General features: G+C 40.8%; 1 protein-coding gene across 3 annotated transcripts; it reads left to right on the top strand.

Annotated features, from left to right (window-relative positions):
- Positions 1-1,774: 1,774 nt before the first annotated feature.
- RB195_010975 (uncharacterized protein) lies at positions 1,775-9,082 on the top strand (the record flags this gene model as incomplete). Of its 3 annotated transcripts, XM_064192196.1 has the most annotated exons (13): positions 1,775-1,785; positions 1,845-2,365; positions 2,440-2,592; positions 2,649-2,788; positions 2,844-2,999; positions 3,058-3,161; positions 3,225-3,305; positions 3,359-3,522; positions 4,382-4,503; positions 4,927-5,061; positions 5,119-5,245; positions 5,303-5,391; positions 6,639-6,677. In XM_064192196.1, the coding sequence occupies 13 exons, from the start codon at positions 1,775-1,777 to the stop codon at positions 6,675-6,677; spliced, it is 1,842 nt and encodes a 613-aa protein (XP_064049779.1). The 3 variants fall into 3 exon arrangements, with proteins under 3 accessions (XP_064049779.1, XP_064049780.1, XP_064049781.1); XM_064192197.1 differs by lacking the exons at positions 4,382-4,503; positions 4,927-5,061; positions 5,119-5,245; positions 5,303-5,391; positions 6,639-6,677 and having other exon boundaries at positions 1,845-2,192; positions 2,251-2,302; positions 2,350-2,365; positions 3,359-3,530; XM_064192198.1 differs by lacking the exons at positions 1,775-1,785; positions 1,845-2,365; positions 2,440-2,592; ... (4 more) ...; positions 3,359-3,522; positions 6,639-6,677 and adding exons at positions 3,915-3,917; positions 4,249-4,255; positions 9,011-9,082.
- Between the last annotated feature and the right edge of the window lie 8,836 nt (positions 9,083-17,918).

The raw sequence follows: 17,918 nt of genomic DNA on the forward strand, positions 1-17,918 counted from the left end.
GCAAACTCAGGGCAGAATGTGAATGCGAGATTTCCTTTTTAAATCTTTACATTTAAAGAAGCTCCTGTTGGCAGTATCATGTAAAAGCTCACGATGTAGTCAACCTTGTTCTGAAGCAGGTAGCGCGATGTGCCTTCGAGTGGAACAAGAGAGAGAGGGAGCAAGTGTTCAGCGGAAAAAGAACGTGCTTTGTGCTTTGCCACATGCGCCTCAAACTCGAAAAGGTGAACACATTCGGAGCCGACTATATATAAATGCATGGCTGCCTTAACCTCAACATTGTTCTGGTCAGTTTAGGTCGAAGAACTTCCGTCAACACTAACTCCTCGATCCTGAAACCAAGATTACAGTTTTTCTTTTAAAAACTGTTCATGTGCACCTGAAGACTTCCTTTTCCTCATTTAGAGCAGTTATTCGTTGCAGAATGGTACGGCTGAAATAAATAGGTGATGAAAAGTAGAGTACCGACGTTGAGCTTCTTGGGATTCGCCAACGAGTTTTGAATGTAATTTCGAACCGTTCAAAATTTTATGAACGTACCTATGGCCTATACAACAATTTGGAAGGATGCAACAAGTCATTCTTTTTTTTTATCCTTCTATAAATATGGTGCTTATTTATTGACTATAGGGGAATGAAAGCCTCTGTTAGTGCAAGATGGTTTCAAACCATTTAGCGTTGAAGTGCTGCGGAACCTCCTGCCATTGTGAGTCTCCTACGCAGAGTAAGCATAGAGTTACGGAGTGTTTGACCTTCTTTTTCTTTATTCCTTCTCGGTTTCTTTATTCTTTCTTTATTAAACTACACCCCCTCCCCACCCCCCTGCACTCTACCTTAACCACCCTGCCCTCGCTCCCTCCTCCCTCCACAATATTTTCTTCTCTTCTGTTAAGGGTTTTTTTTCTGATTTTTCTCATCAATGAAGCATATCTGGATAGGAACTTTCAAGGTTGTACATCAATTTGTTGAAGACGACTTGCTAAAGCTTAGACGAACTCTTTTCATTTTCAGACATATATATGTATTGAGCCTCGAATAAAAAATAAAAGACCACAAACATGATAAGACATCCGTTTTGAACGATTCACGTGTGGTAGCGATAAATTTGTTTTGTTCAAGCTTTAGAGAGAAAAGCGCCAACTTGAAGCTACCGTCTCTGAGCAGATATTAACTTGATATAAAAATACATTCAACAGGACTATTTGTAAACTTATGTGTTCTAATATGTCAAATATCGTTCTTACACTCCTCTTTAAAAAAATAACTTGGGTTGTATCAACAGGATCTTCCACTGAATCTTTAAAATCCAGAGACTTCATTTAAACTACTACTACAAAATAAGTATTTCGAAGACCAATCAGGTTACATTTGTGGGTTTTCTTCGAACCATTCTGTGGAAATATTGACATATTCCATATTGATATTCCTTGGTCGAGGCTCCCACATTTTGATCACCTCGATGGAATCTTCGAGAAACTCAGTGGGACGCAAAAATAAGCTGATTTTACATTAAATGATCATATCCGACGTATTTTCCCTCTCGAATTTACGTGAACATAAATAAGGAATCAAGCTATCATAGCAGTTAAATGACAGATGTTGTATCCGAAGCAATTTCATCGCAAATCCATTGTCCTTGCAGCAGATCAGAAATGTTTGTGTCGTGGTGATCGGGCGCCAAAATGGACCTATAAAAGGCAGCGCCAGATAGTTGCCGGTGCAGTTCAGCTCATTTTACTGGCTGGTCGCTTGCTAATCCCTACATCCACTAACAATGTTATTAAAGTGAGGTCTCTTCCGTTCCTCGTTGACTGTCGATGTTTCATACTGGATTTTCATTTCAGGTCGACGTTTCTTCTCGCCCTTGTCATACACACTATTGCTTTTCCGCTTGAATCGGATGGCAGCGGTTCAGAACAAGGAAAATGTGTATGTCCCGCTGCGGCAGAACCTTTAACCTCAACAGTTGCTCCACAAATGTGCATTTGTCCTGCACAAGAAGAGCCTTCGACAACTTCTGCTAGTCCTGAGCCTTGTGTTTGTCCACCACCAGAGGAGCTTTCCACAACACCAGCTGCTGTAGGATGCGTTTGCCCGGCACTGGAGGAACCCTCGACCACTGAGGCCGCTGCTCCCGAGCCCTGTGTTTGTCCACCACCAGAAGAGCCTTCCACAACACCAGCTGCTGTAGGGTGCGTGTGTCCAGCTCTAGAGGAACCTTCCACGACTACCACCGCCGCTCCTCCTCAGGAATGTGTCTGCCCTGTGCTGGCTGAAGCGACTTCTGCTCCTCAGCAGCTCTGTCAATGCCCTCTTCAACAAGAACCTGCGACGACTCCAGCTCCACAGCCATTAACTCTCATTCGTGAGTTATTCAGATGTTGTTTTAGATTGTTAGATTGTTTAGTTCTATACATTCTTATATAGTGCATGTTCTAGAGATCTCCTGCTGCGGCTGTGATTGCGGTTGCTGTGACTGCTGTGAGGTTCAGGAGGATCCCACCACCACGACCAGTACCACAACGACTACCACAACTACGACCACAACAACGACAACTACTACTACGACCACTGAGCCTCCGACAACGACCAGTGGGTATCTGATTGAGTTGTGCATTGTTGGCGGTCGGTTAATCGGAGAGTTTAAGGCCCACCTTGCTGTTGCTGCGCAGGGAGGAGGCGCAAGTGCGGATGCGGTTGTGGTAATGGATGCGGTAACAGTTGCGGTAACGGATGCAACAGCGGTTGCGGAAGACCTGCTGATGAAGAACTACCAAGACCTGCAGAGGTACGTGTATTTGACGACTGGAAGAGGCATCAAGAAATGACGATTTTTCTTCCAGATCTCCGCTGACCTGCTAACCTGTCCCGATGGCTGGATTCGTTATCAGCAGTCATGCTACTACATGGAAACTGCAAAAATGACTTTGCAGAATGCAGAGAGAGCCTGCAATGAGAAGGGCGGCTCTCTGTTCGTCGCTGATTCGCTCGGAGAATTCGTTAGTTTTTTCTTGCGAATTAGTGCTACTAGGCAAGAGGATTAGGGGAGTTTTGTAGAACGAAGTGGTGAAAGAGTCTCCACTCTACTTCTGGAGCTGGATTGGTCTTGGACAAAATGACGCTAGCGGATATCCCCGATGGCAGTCGCAAGGAATGGGACTGTAAGTACTTTGTTGTGCCGTTGTCTCGTAAATTGTTAGGATCTTAAGCGTTACTGTTTTCAGTTCGCCACTGAAGTGCCTCCCAGCTGATAGTGGAAACTTACCTCTATGGGATGGAATGTACGGAATGAATCCAGCAGAGCTGTAAGTTCTCATTTCAGAGAACGTTTTCGATTTCTACACTGGTTTCGTTTCAGGAAATGGCTGGTGACACCGTTCAGCTCAGCTTCAAATGGGTGGTCAACAGCTGCGACCTGTGTGGCGCACTACAACATCGACATTTACACTTCCACTTACCTCTACTTCTATCCGTGCTCATACGAGTTCTACTCTATTTGCGAGAAAAACTCGACTCTTCTTGGTTATTAGTCATTTTTAGTCATTAGGCGGGTATTTCCCTTCATTGAAGGTTACATTAGACTTAGTCATTGGAGTATCTATATCTATTTCGTACATATGTGTATGTATTTATTATACCCGATAAAGGTTGAGCTGCAAAGCTGCGTTCTACACTTATAACTTATCAACTCACAAGGAGTTCATCGATTCTATTGGAACGACGAATCTGGGGTTTAATTTTGGAATGGCAAAGAAATTTTCGCTGGTCGTGGCTGTAGCTGTAAAGTAGCTGCTAGGAGAGGAGATGTGCGGTGTTGGGAAGCAGAACAACTGATTTATAATCTTCCTTTCGTTTGGAGAGAAGCGTGAACAATACAGTAACTCATGTTATCGAACATTTTAGTGTTCTTAGTAATGGTAAGAGAGAGTGGTTAGCACTCACAGTAATCAGTCGGTGCGGAACTAAAGTAGAATAAGCAAGCATGGATAGAACACAGAAAAATGGGAGCTGATGGTGCTGCCGGCTTATCACATAATAAATGTAGTTTTGCTACAGGAGTCTGAAAATCATTATTTTAGGGACTTTAATAAGTGTCCAAGTAGGAAAACCCGTAATCTGCTCATGAAAGAATGAAAGTTTATCTTCACAAGCTATCATAATCAACGGTATCCCTTTACCGAAGAACATACAAACCAGAAACCCTCACTTAATCTTGGATATTGCTGTGGTGTGGTCAAAACAGAATAGCGATCAAGTGGGGAATGCGTTGCTATTTAAACTTTTAAAATTTGGGGAACAATTTGTGAAGGTGTCGATTTTTGTACAGAATGTACTACAATTACCGTTCTGCACAGCACGAAATTTGATCTATTGAATTCAGTGCAGGAGAATTCAAAAAACTCTTCCTCTTCCGATACACCGACAGCAGTTTTACCGAATGGAACGAGTGAACGTCAGTATACGAGCCTTCGGGAGCCACCGTCTACAGAACTTTATCCTATGGTGAGGAACTTTTTTGATGATGAGAGATGTTTCTACAACAAAACAAATCTTTTTTTCTTGTGCTAGAGCGGTTTTACTTTTGGCTCTAAAAGGCTAGCACTTTTTCGATGTCCATCTATGGATCTACAATGAGACGTTATTTCAACGGCAACAGTAAAAGAATCACTGTAGAAGCGTGTAGTCTAAAACGAAATTTTTCTCGACTTTCTGAGAACAAACAGATTTTCTCATCACTAGCTTCTGATAAGTTATTTCTATGCATTGATATCGCCTTGATAAGTCATTGCATAGGCCAACACGCGTTCCAAAACCTCAAAGATTACGAATTGTAGTGAAACGCGTTGGCGCACCCCAAGTGGACTGATGCGCCAGTGACTTTATCCTTTTCATCCCTTATACTTTGATGAGCAAGCTTTCTTTCAGGTGCCAACTTCCGTGACTGTTCCAACGTATCCATCCCACGTTCGTGGGGAGAGGTTAACACATCTGTCGGAAATTGAATGGGATAAAGCGGAAATGGCATATCCATCTGAATATTTAAACCTAGAAAGGAACAATGTAAAAAAGCTCCTGCATTCACGTCCATGCTTATCCTCGAAAAGTCCTCCGTTTCAGGATCGAATATCGGTGTTCGCTGCAGCAGAGAAAGGACTCGAGTACCAACTCCGTCTTGAAGAGAAAAGGAGGCAGCGAAAATTAGCTAGGCGTCAAAAGAGAATTCTGGCAGCTAAAAGGAAGTCAAGTTAGTTGATTCACATTAATGATCTTCTTTTATGATGACCAGTTTTCACTCATCCAGAAATCGAGGCAATCGAAACATTCGCACAACTAGTTTCCGCGGTAACAGCTTTTCTGAACGAAGATAGGAAGAAGAACCATGGTATACAGGTGTGCTAGTCTTTAACTTAGCAAGGATCCAGTTCTCAAAGGTTATCAAAATTTAACGAGAAGAACGTCTAATGCTCGTAACGGCATACGAGTTAGTACGGTCTTTGTCTGTCATTCAGAAGGAAATAGGTGACCAGTTGTCACCTAAGGCTCTCCGCAAATATCTTCCGATGAGTGGAATGCGGTGCAGCGTTGTGTTGGGCGAATTTGCGAAGGGAAGCAGCGGCGTTAAAATGAATGTGAACAGAAAGCACATGACATGGTGGAGGTAACTGTGAATTTAGTTGCGAACAAGGAAAAGAATTTTTTGAGAAAGAGTGTATATAAGTAGTGGGAGGGAGGCGTATAGGAGTCTGATTGCTGCGATGGGCCTGCTTATACTATACTACTCCACCAATCATATCAGAATCAGAATTTACCATTTGAGTACGCGCTCTGGGCACCTCCGAGCTGTATTACTTGCACAGTTTTATGAGGAACGAATGGGTTGATTCTGTGCAAGCTCTCGCTGAAGATCGAGAAGGTTGTGCAGAGCTATGTTCAAGGACACACACCTCAGCAAAGATGCGGGTAACCGCGTCAGGCGATGACATCAGCCCGTTGTTTGAGTCTAGTAAGTTAAGTTATGTGGGGGAAATTACCCAGAAGTTGAAGAAAGGTGCAGTTGTCGATCACACTGCCAAAGCCGAACCCAAATAGGTCACATGTAGCGCGCTATGGAGTCCTTGGTAACCACTTTCCATTATTGTCGAACTCAGGCGTTCGGGTCACTCCTTGTCGATAAGATTGCCGGTTCACGTAAAGCGCCAAGTCGTTACTCATGGAGGACACGCCTCGGGAAAGATGCGAGCAGCACTCTTCTTTGGAGCAAAATCCGTCTTCATTTTCAGATCTAAGTAGATGTCTTCGGATTGCTGCACCAATATAATAACGGGATGGATCGTCGGTGAAGGCATTCACTGATCTCCCCCTCCCCCTTCAAAGTATTCGGGAAATTCTCCAAACCTCCTTTCTTCTTATTTTCCACAGCGCTATTTTTCTCTGCAGTAGTTCCTGAATGGGCCCAAGTATATAGCCTCAACAACGGAGTTTTCTTCCCTGAGCTTTATCATTTGTTTTGGTCCTCTGATGCCTCTAGAAGTTAGTTCATAGGGACTTAATTATCCCGTCTTTGTGTAACTGTGCACGATTTTCATTTTTCGCAGCTGTGATACCCATAAACGCTCAAAAAACCCTTCCTATTCCAGGTAGTTCCCTGGATCTCTCAAGACGTCGGTTTTCATTAATTGGATCTCTGGACCACTATTTGTGTTACCGTGCATGGTTAGTCTTCTTCTAAGGCGGGAGTTCGGATTTTTTAATGGTTCCGCCTACAAGAGAAGCCTACCATTCACAATCAGATCTGGAAAAAGAGAATAAAAATTAAATCTCTACAAGTTATGATACCAGAGGGGTCTTGGGTCAAAACCAACGATAAAACTAATGGAAAAGCCTAGAGTTAAGAGTACGTAAACTTATTCTGGCATCATTATACGGGGAAACAGAGAAGAACTGCTAAGGGAAAAGACAAAAAAAAAGAAATGAGGTTCGTAAGTTTTCCGCATACTGTGGGGAAGCGCCTTCACCAAGGTTGCGTCGCCGCGGGACCGTCCTCAGGAAACCACAGACGATTATGTGCAGCCGAATCTATGCCTGCAGAATAGGCTGTCGGAAGGACAGAGTAGGCATATCCTAGACACGCAACAGAAAATGAGAAAGAGATGAGGAGTTGACGACAAAAACAGAAAGGGATATTCACTAGAGTAGTATAGAAAGCAAAATGAGAGTTCTTTCCTCCGAGTTTTGCTTCTGGCGAAAGTTTCGCTCAAACCTTCCGTGTCAAAGAAAGTGAGTACAAGCCAAACACGAACAACTAACCGTACTTTTCTGTTCGCTCTATATGAATACATTCATTCAACGTCCAGTTCTCATAGTTCCTTATTCTTTTCCACTATCTTCTGGTGGTGCCATCTGACGTTTGGTATATCTCCACACTCAACGAATCGACACTACCAAACACAGTCGTACAGTCGGTATAGTGATGAATATCTACCGGACTTGTAATCCTTTATCCTTTATGCCTCCGGAGATAGTACCGTGCTCCTGCGAGCCGTTTTTCGCACCTTATTGGACGATCAGCAGCAGAAAGAGTTAATCGAACGAGATTAGATGGTAACTTAAAAATTACTTAATTTACAATTTTGTTGATTTAAATATACTGAAGAGTAAAATAAGGATTCAAACAGGAAGATGAGAGTCTTAGTAAGAAATTAAGGAACGAACGAAACGTGTCCAAAAATTTTAGGCTTCAAGCATGATGCTATACTTCAAAATTTACCCGTAGTTCAGCACTCTTTCCTCTGATACCACTTAAGCGACTGGATCGGTGAGATAATCGGGGATAGGGTAGAAACAATGCAGTGGTCTACTGATGCTATTAACGCCAGAGCACCTACCGATCATCGTTGCCACTTTCCCTTGGGAGAAGTTGTCGCAGAAGGCGCTTCTTTCATCGTTCCGCACTAGAATTTCGGTGTATTGACCAGACTGGCATATAAAGTCATCTCTTGTTAGATAAGAAACAGACAGTTCCTGAAATTCAACGCTAACGCTCGGTTTGAGCAACGCTTTCACTTACACGGTTTTCTTAATGTGCTTAGTTTCACCACGTTCACATTGGCACAAACTGCATTTGTAGACCAGACACCGTTCCAGACAAAGAGACGTATTCGCTCTACATTTAGTATCGGCTCGTTTTTTTTCCAAAATCATCTTTCGTTTTCAGGGCAAAGTTTTGACTTAGAAAATCAGCGAAGTTTAGTGCTTTTGGGTCTCTGCAGCACTATCTCCCTCGTTTTTGATCTGCCATCCTATGTAAACTCAAGTTAAAAATATGTTCAGTGGCATATTGCTGTGGACTTTTAAAACTTCTTCAAAATCATTGAATAGAAACCACAACAGATTCTTCTCCTTTCTTTTCTTCTGAGCAACGGGTAGCTAAATAGCAGTAGTCTTCAGTATAGTCAACTACGAAGAGCCGTAATAAGTTGAATAGCATTTGCTACGGTCTTACCAAGAATGATTAAATGATTATTACATAGTAATAATCATTAATTATCATTAATTAGGGTCAAACCGACACGTAAAGCGCGTTCGCGGTTGCGTACTCGCTTCATGTCGTTTTGACCCTACCATATGATAATCATGTAATCTTGCGTACGCGGCTTCACTCGAGTCGCTTCGGTGGAGCGTAGGTGGAGCGTGGTGAAACCTTTGCTGGGACCACTTATCGCTGGAGTTTGCGATGGTCCACTACACTCGTGATTCACGTCGTTTTGACCCGACCATAGTGAGAGTCTGACACGGCTGTGTTGGTAAATTCTTAGTGCGGAAAGTTGTTTTAGTACGGAGAAGGGTAAATGAGCTGTCTCTTCTCCATATGATGTCCTTGATGGGGGACTAAGTCAAAATCTCGTACAATTAGTCTTGTACGGCGTTGTGTAATACTGTGTTTTACCGTTTAATATTGGTAGAATGGCGAATCAATTCAATCTTTGTTCCTAATTCTTACACTTTTTAGATTCGCATATCTGTCAAAGTCATTGGACCGTATGGAACACAAGTTGAAGAGTCAACTGTTGAACCAGTCTAAAATAATCCCTCACATTTGTGCAAATACTTCTGGAAGAGGTCACTGATATGTTATTAAAACATTTACAATAGCACTGTCAAGATGCGCGCCAATATGCCACACTTTTACACCATTTATACATTACAGTAACTAGTACAGTAAACATGCATAACGACAAATCATGCGTGACGAACGAAGTGATCCTCAAACAAAATGCTTTTTTGGAACGTTTCAAAGGTGAAGAAAGTACATTGGAGAGGAAGGGCGTAATCCAAAAAACTTCTTGTTTAATTTTCATGTTTCTTGTAGGTGCTATCCTCAAGTTACCAATCAAAAATAGAAATACAAATCAGGTAGTGAGAGAGTGCATGATACAAAAAAAGGAAAGTGAGAGCTCCAGTAAACTGAAAATGTATCTACTGGGATGTGATGAGTACCGGGAGTGTGCGGCAGGCTTATTTCGCCAGGATAACCTTCGGCTCCGTATGGCCTCAGGTTAGCAATGATTTGGAGTAACAACGTCTCTGCACCTTTAGTTAGACCTCGTTAAGACTCTGCAAATAGATTAGACATACACAAATAGGATACTATCAAGATCTCTATCGCTTTCCCCTTCTGAATAGGAATACAAAGGTTACTAAGGCGTGCGAAGCGGCTTTGTTGCAGCGGTATTTCAAGCGGTGAAATTCCAGACAGAGCCATGGTGATCCAATGGTGCTCGGAGAGGTTTTGCAGCTTATTTAAAGTATATTAGCTTTGGGACAACTAAGGCTGTTTCTCGCCCCTTTTTCGAACACTGGGCGGAATTGAGTGTGATCATGCTCATATCCGTGAAGTATACCCTTAAATCTATTCATTAGTGAGGAAATCTGTGGAGAGATTCCAACATTCAAGTTAGCAGTACATACGAGTAAGGTTCTCTTGGCATTTGATTCAATCTTCTTTCATAGCTTCTTTCGATACGTTTCTTGATTTTTTAAAATGATGTTTCGGTATTTAGCATTATTTGTACTTTGTAATTCTCCTTATTCGAATTCTCCTGCTACCCTAACATTGTCTTTTCTTGAACTGCTCGGGAATCCTGATGTCGATTTTCACTTTCCTCGGAATGACGCGGTCGACTCCACAGATTGCAAAAGTGAGACAAGCATTTTTTTGGTGAGGGTAAACCCAGAAATCTAAAATTTGACAACTTAACATGCATACCATTAAAGAGAGGAAAGGTGGAGGGAAACTACATGTCTCTTACTAAAAACGAGAAGTTTGCATTTGGAAAAAACCCAAAGGAAAACACGGCGATACTTTCCGGACATCCCATAAACGTGATAAAACCTTACGGCACAGGATTTGGTAAATACTGCTCTTGTTCTGAAGAAGTGCCTTGGAGATTTTCCATGAATTCCTTCGAGAATTTTTATATTGTCTGCCAAAAATTTGTGAGAAGAGCTTTGTTATGGGCGCGACTACTTGCGCGACTGTCAAGTACGGTTTTGTATAAAGAAAATTTCGATTGGTAAGGTTATTTATCCATTTATTTATTTATTCAGACACACCAATAGTAGCCCAGAAAAGAAAGAAAAAAGAAACACACTTTGTCTGAGTCAGAAAATTTTACAAAAGTCGGCACCCAATTTATTGTCAGTGGAACCTGGCGCTGTCCTTTTCCAGGCAGACAACATGTCAAACATACCGTTCTCCTATTCCAGAAAGTGGAAGAATCCTCTTGTGACGTCTATTCCTCCGAACTCAGAGCAATTAACATTGGGCAAAAATATCCATATTAAAGGTTATGTGCATACTAACCCATATTCCCGATAAAATTGCAAAGACCCGTTGTTTGATGGAATAAATTGGAAGGTTTGGAAGTACATTTAGGACTTTTTGACACTACAATTGTAAGTGAAACAAGTATATAAGTATTTATTGCAGGAAGAAATGTGTTACTTTCGGAAATTTTATTGCAGAGAGGCTATGAGAAAGTGTCTAACAGATGCATAGAACTGTAGAATTATAGAATTACACAAACTGAATACGTGAGATGATGAAACGGTCAACTCTCCACGAAGCATTTGGTTGCCCAAAAAATTATTTCAAATTCTTAAAATCTTGACGTATCATTGTCATATTGAGTTTCAGTGGTGGCAAATGGACAACATTTTTTGTGACTTCACAAACTACTTTTTTGATGGGCGCGTATACGAATCCATGTCACATTTCATTACGATCGTCCGTCGCGGTCACCACTGCGAGACAACTGTTGTAAGACAAACTCGAAACCTTGTCCTTTGCCAAGCGCCCCAATTCCCGTGATCGAGCGGCCACGTACAAAACAAAGTTTGGAGTTCAGCAGAGAACGTGTAGCTCGACTGCAGCTGCTTTCCTTTTTGTTTGTGTCACTGTTTATCCATCTCTGCTAAAGATGAGTTCGAAATGGAAAGGAGTCCATAGTCACCAAACAGCGGCCTCCCTATCGTGGATTTCATCGTTCACCATGTGATACACTGTAATTTTTTTTTTATTTCCTTGAGACCGGAGTCTTACTTCTCAACAACTAATTAACTGGTAATGAAACATATATTGTCACGAAAGGTACACTTCTCTCAATGATGAAAATAAGAAATACATGATCGGAAAGGTAGACGAAAGCCTACAATTGGTAAAAAAAAATGAAGTAACAACCTTTCTTGGAACCTGTTCTGGGTTTTGTTCGACTTTTCCTGTAATCTGCGAAGAAAAAAATTACTAAAGAATTTTGAACAAAGTGTTCGGTTCCTAGCTCTAATAGGAGGATTTGTTTTAAGATTTTGTTTTGGATTCAGTATGGCTTTGAATTGCAACCTTTTTATATGGTAGTTTTCCATTGAAACGGTACAATTCCCTAAATATCTAGAATTTTTTTACTGATTGTTTCCAATATTTACGCGAGAATATCACGAAATTTTAATCTCCAGCAATGATGCCAAGAAACATTTTGAAGATACGAGAAAGGATTCTTTAAAGATGAGTTATGGGCATTTTCGGAGGAGTTTAAGTTTAGTTTGCCCTTCTACTTTAATGGGTTTTCTTATTATAGCAGAAAAATTTCTAATTTCTCCTTATCAAGTATAAATTTTCACTCTCCATCACCATTTTTTTCTTGATTTAAAGTCAGCACCTTTAGTCAACAAGTTCTATGTATAAATGGATGACAACACCGAAGCAGCCGTGAACAATCGTTCTTTATTGAAATCGCTCCTGAAATTGCTGCGAACAGAATCCACAAAAACCGCGCTTTGCATCCACTTTAGAGAGCGAATTTTTCGCTAAGGATGAGAAATGTTATTTGGTTTCCCCTAGACACTTGTAGTGTAATAATTGAAAATGTTGAAGGAATGATTTCGTTGTTCGAGACAATTGGCTCCCGAAGAAATTTGAATTAGAGTTTTGCTGAGCGATAAATTAACGATTGTTAGTTCAGGCGTATTAATTGTGCAGTAAGTAGTCCTGACAGCTCAGGAACGGGAATTTCCTAAACTCACGAGAAATCTCTTTTACTGTGAAAGCATTTTAAATTGGACGAAAAGCGAAAGCAAAAGTGGAAGTGTTCGAACGAAGGCGCTATTGTATCGCTGCATACTGTAGTCTAGTGTAGGCTATTGCTGAGAATACGGTTAGCGACAGATTTGCCACACAGTACATCTATAATTTAAAGGCTACACGTTATGACATCGCAGCGAAAATGACACCTGAAATAAAGATAGCACTGTTCGCCAGATGATTCCGTTGAATGACAAGATCTCTGCAAGAAATCAGCAAAAAATCTCTCGCTCGAAATCTGCGTTAAAATAAAGGATAAAGTTACTGGCTTCAACGAATCCGCTTGGGATGCGCCACCATGTTCACTTCAGTTCAGAGTCGTTTGAGCTTACGACGTGTAACTGGCCTACATAGTCACTAACGGGGGCCGCCCAATGTATCAAGTCAGTTCGAATGTTCTTTTGTCTTGAAACCTCGGCATAGTCTGTCTGTGTTTTCTTATAGTGTGCCTGCGAGGTTTTTAGATGAAGACGGCGAAAAAGCCTAAACGTCAGAAAGGAAATGAAAGGCTTGGTGAGCACGAGGGCGAACTCGAACTTACGATCGATTGTGCAGGCAGCGAAACCTCTAACCGCTACACTACACCCGAACTAAAAGTTGAGTTAGGAACATGGAGATGTTCAGTTCTGCCGAAAATTAGATAGAATTCGGCTTGTACTCCTCATAGAATACAGGGGAACCATTTGAAAAAAGAAAACGTTGCACAAATTTAAGAATCAGAAGGTTTAAAAGATTCAGAAGCATCTGTTCACCTGATGAGACTCCTCACACCGATGATGCAATGACATGAAATCACGTAATCGTCGGCCCGTTTAGTGTGAAATTCACGTGTTCACCAATTCATCTCTTTAGGACGTTTCCACGTCATTTCAAATTTTCACGTTTTAACTTCACTTCAAAAAAGCGGCGTAAAGAGTTGTGTTGTAGGCTAAACTGGTACTTCTGAGTCTTTCTTGTCTATTAACTCCTTGTTTTTTCGTTTTGATTACGCTTTTGGCGGATTGCATGGGAAACTCTACCTGCTATTCGTAGAGACACAGTATTGGTGAGTTCTTTAAACACCGCCTTCGAGAAACGCAGATGCCTATGTTCGAGTAGGAGGAATTCATTTTGCGACGTTTTCGTTTTTGAAAGTTTTCCTGTCTTCTAAGAAACTGTAAAAAATCATGAACCATGAAATCACTTACACCACATGTTGTGATTTATCCACCCATCGAAAAAAAAAGAAAAATCCTCCTGCAGTACAAAGTAAGACGAAGTTTCTAGGAGTCAATTTTAGTTTGGGAACTCATCATCTTCAAAACTTGACATTTTCAAATTTTTTTGTTGTTAAAAATGTTCTGAACTGAACTCAGAACTTCAAGAATAAGAACGCATTTTTAGAAGTGCGTTCGCTGAAACAGGATTGAACTCGCTCCGGCACCAGTGTACCAGCGTCGTCAAGGATTCCCTCATAACGCACAGTTGTCACCTCTGTAATTCAAAGTAAGAAAACTACTTGCGCTCATTCTATTCTGACTTTTTATGGAGAAAGTGACTATGTTGAGATAATAGACTTCATTCTCTCTTTGAAGAGAAACTGGTTGTGAACATTTAGGTAGCCTTAAGATGAACCTCATCACTCTGTAATCAACTTGACACATGAGGGTATACCATTATTTGAATTTTGAATGCAACTGACCTTGAAAGAAACCTTCCACGAAACATTTTCAGGTGCTATGTCGTCACTGAACAGTCAATGTGAGATGAGAAAAAGTTATGACCAAACACTTTTTTGAAGATAACTCGCTTCTCAGCAAAAAAACATACCGATGCGGACGGACGGTATGATCAAAGCACGACCTCAGCATCACTGAACACATGTGAGTGTGCCGAGGAGGAGAGAAAAATGCAAAAATTGAGTTGAATTCACGAAGGTCATTAGTCATGTCTCCGAAGGCATACCGTGAATTTCTTGGCGAAAAAAATGAGCAACTCCTTGCAGTTTTTCTCGTAAGGGGAAAACGCTGCAAAGGCTTCCAAGACTACTTTGTACTTTTCAAGATATTTATTGTTGGAAAGTATAAAGTACTATAAGTATGTAAGAACCTAGTGATGGGTTTTGATCTTCCAGCGATGTAATTGCACGTGAAACACGGCGTTTGCAGGTTCTATCTAATAAATCTACTTTGAAACCTTTTTAAGGATTATTCGCAAGGTGTAAACGAGATAAGACGCAATTTAAATGAAAATCAATGGAATTAATCTGGTGACAAATTTGCACGCGTTCATGCAGATCGAAGATAGGAACGAATGTTGTAGGCGCCCATCCTTGCACGAAAAGTGGAAAAATAGTGCAGTATATCAAATCATCTACCCAGTACGGTATTCTACAGGATGAGATGGACGTATGGGTGGATGATTGGTACAGTTCATAGCTTGTAATGGATTTTTTGAGCTGGGCATACGTTTAGAAGAGATTTACATCCATCTGCGAAAACGATTTACTATTGAGAGTCCTACAGCGTCATTTATATTGTTATTATTATTGTTCTTGTTATTACTGTTACCACAATTGTATTATCACTGCTGTGATTACAACAGCAATCATAATCTATCTTATTATATTTTGTTTGACATAAGATTAAAACACCATGGACGTTCATTGAACAGCATCTCAAAAGTCGCACAGAAGGTAACAATTTTGTACCATTCTTGATCCTGAATAGATGGAAATGATTCATTCAATCATTCTCTAGGCTCTAGAAGGATAGAGCAAATGTTGTAAGCGGAGTTCTGAGGAGTGTGTAAATATGTCGTGGTCAAAGTTTCTGAGAAATGAATCCTGAAAAGATCTCTGAAACTTGCCAACCCAGAAGTTTCACTATTTATTTCAACTTTATAACAACTTTACCTACGTACTCAGTTGTTGCGGAGCTTAAAACTGGAGAAGAAAAAAAAATTTCGGGTGTGGTTCATCTTTAGAACTTCTGCTTTCCTTACTTTCCTGCCCATTTAAGTTTTCTCGTTATTCCTCGTCTTTATGATATAACACTGACTTCCACAACATTTGTGAGTCAGAATGTATTTTTTTCTTATGGAACCAGGGTTTCAGGAATCATTATGCATAAAATTTTAGAGTTTCTTGGTTTCGTGATCAGTTCCTAACCCTGATTAGAATGCTACAAATATTTGTCTGATTCAGATTCGCAAAAATATTTCGGGAGCAAAAAAATTGCCTGATTTGAACTCTAAGAATATGATATGTATGGACAAACAAAAAAAACACAAAAATAACATGCTTACCATAGGTATCAGATCAAGGCGTGTCTATCAGCAAAAGAAAATAAAGACACTTTGAAAATGGAATGACGATCTTTCAAAGTTATACCAAAATATTTAGAGATTCGAAGCACAACACCAGCATCATCGGCAGAACAGTAAATGTATGTTGCTGACGTTTTGTGCTACAGGAACGGTTACACTTCTTCTGAACCTTCCTCCCATTTCGGCGTGACCATTGGGAAATTTGGAAATTATTCTTATAGCAAAGTCATTACTAATCTTTCTTTCTATACTCACAGTTATATCGATTAGAATTTGCTGAATATATCTGTGTTTTCGAATTCAAGATTTTCTCAGACATCGCCCGCTAAATTCATGCCTTTCATTATGTGAAAGTGATGGATAGCAGACAGGAAGTTCGAGGAAGAGCCATGAATTTCCAGTGAAATTACTGCAATTCATGTGAGATATGCAGTGACACACATTTTCATGGACGAAACGAAAGGAAACTGTGTCAAAAGATGGTTTCTATTTCAAACAGTGTATCACGTGACCTCAAAGTTTTTATGTGCAAATAGGAAGCATTAATTGTTTATAGAAGACAGTGTTAGTAAGCATTGTTGTTGTGTTACTTCATTCCACCAAATGAAACGGTGATTGTTTAGAGTGCGTAGATGTGAACACACGATAATTTCTCCGTTCACAACTGGTAGCACTTAAGAGTTACAAACTAACGAACACTTATGATCAAAACAACTGCACATACACGTAGTACAACAACAAAAACAGACAAATGTGTAGATTTGGACTATTGCAGGTAAATAACAAAAGACGTAGACAATAGCGAGCGAACAAGTATAGGGTGGGAGTTTTCTGCAGTCTGAAGATGTCGTGTCAGATTTTTGGTTTCGAGGATTCCAGAGTGTCCGTCCAAGTATTCCGTGGAATTTCCATTCCTTGGAAAAAGGGATGGGAAAATATTGCGAGAGTAGAGTACAAGACTACTCTGCGTTATCCTTATCCGTCGTTATCCATCGAGCCAATATCAGAGCCTGATCGCAATTCGGCTTTCTCGCCGCAGTGAACGGCCCAGTCTTCTCACTGCATTAAATAAGAACAAACAAGATATATTGATGTAATATTTTAGATGTGATATATTGACTTTTTCGCCTAAGCCACAAAAATTTACAGGCTGAAATCGAAAGCGATAGAAATGTTGAATTCATCGAACTGATTGAACATTTCCTAAGTTCGTTTAATTATTCCTCTGTAACACTTAAATTGTAACACTGCAAAATTTGATACAGTGCACAGTTCTAATGATGATGAAACCTACGTGCTGGACGGCTCCTTTTGATCACCTCTGCATTCCTGGTTTCACACTCTTGTGCGGGGCCCCTGTGACCGCATTGCATCCTTACTTTGGAAGAAGGAATAGATGGCACATTGTAATGATTGATGTGCACACTGAATTAATTCTCTAATACTTAAGGGCATTAATTCAACGTGCATATCACACTTCTGACCGGTGAGGCGTCTATTTGTGTCTATATGATGTGTTTTACATTTTAATACGTTACCACATAAAAAGTTGTGTTGAAAACGTATCGAGTTCGTGCAGACACACATAATGTTCTGCAGCTGGAGGAACGGCTCGCTCGAATACTCATTTTCCGAGACAAGCAACATTAAACTACGGTCCACGTCAAGTGATCAATCAACTAGTACACAATGACTAACTAGAGGTTGTTTATCAGGTGTTTAGGAAGCATCCGGACACGAAATTTGCAACCTTTCAGTCACTTGGAAACTTGTTTCTCGAAGACGACGACGAGGACTGTTACACGTATGCAATTCTCTCCGGGAATAGTGCCGAGACGAACGTGCAGCTGCAGTTCGCGCACTAACTTCACCGGGAGGGTCAGCCATTATGGTGGAAGGATTGGGCGCACACAGTGCCCTCCATTGTATGCAGCATGCATTGCCTTGAACTTCTGTCAAACGATATTTCGCGTAC

The sequence above is a fragment of the Necator americanus genome, chromosome III, assembly GCF_031761385.1.
Source record: "Necator americanus strain Aroian chromosome III, whole genome shotgun sequence".
NCBI classification, from domain to species: domain Eukaryota; kingdom Metazoa; phylum Nematoda; class Chromadorea; order Rhabditida; family Ancylostomatidae; genus Necator; species Necator americanus.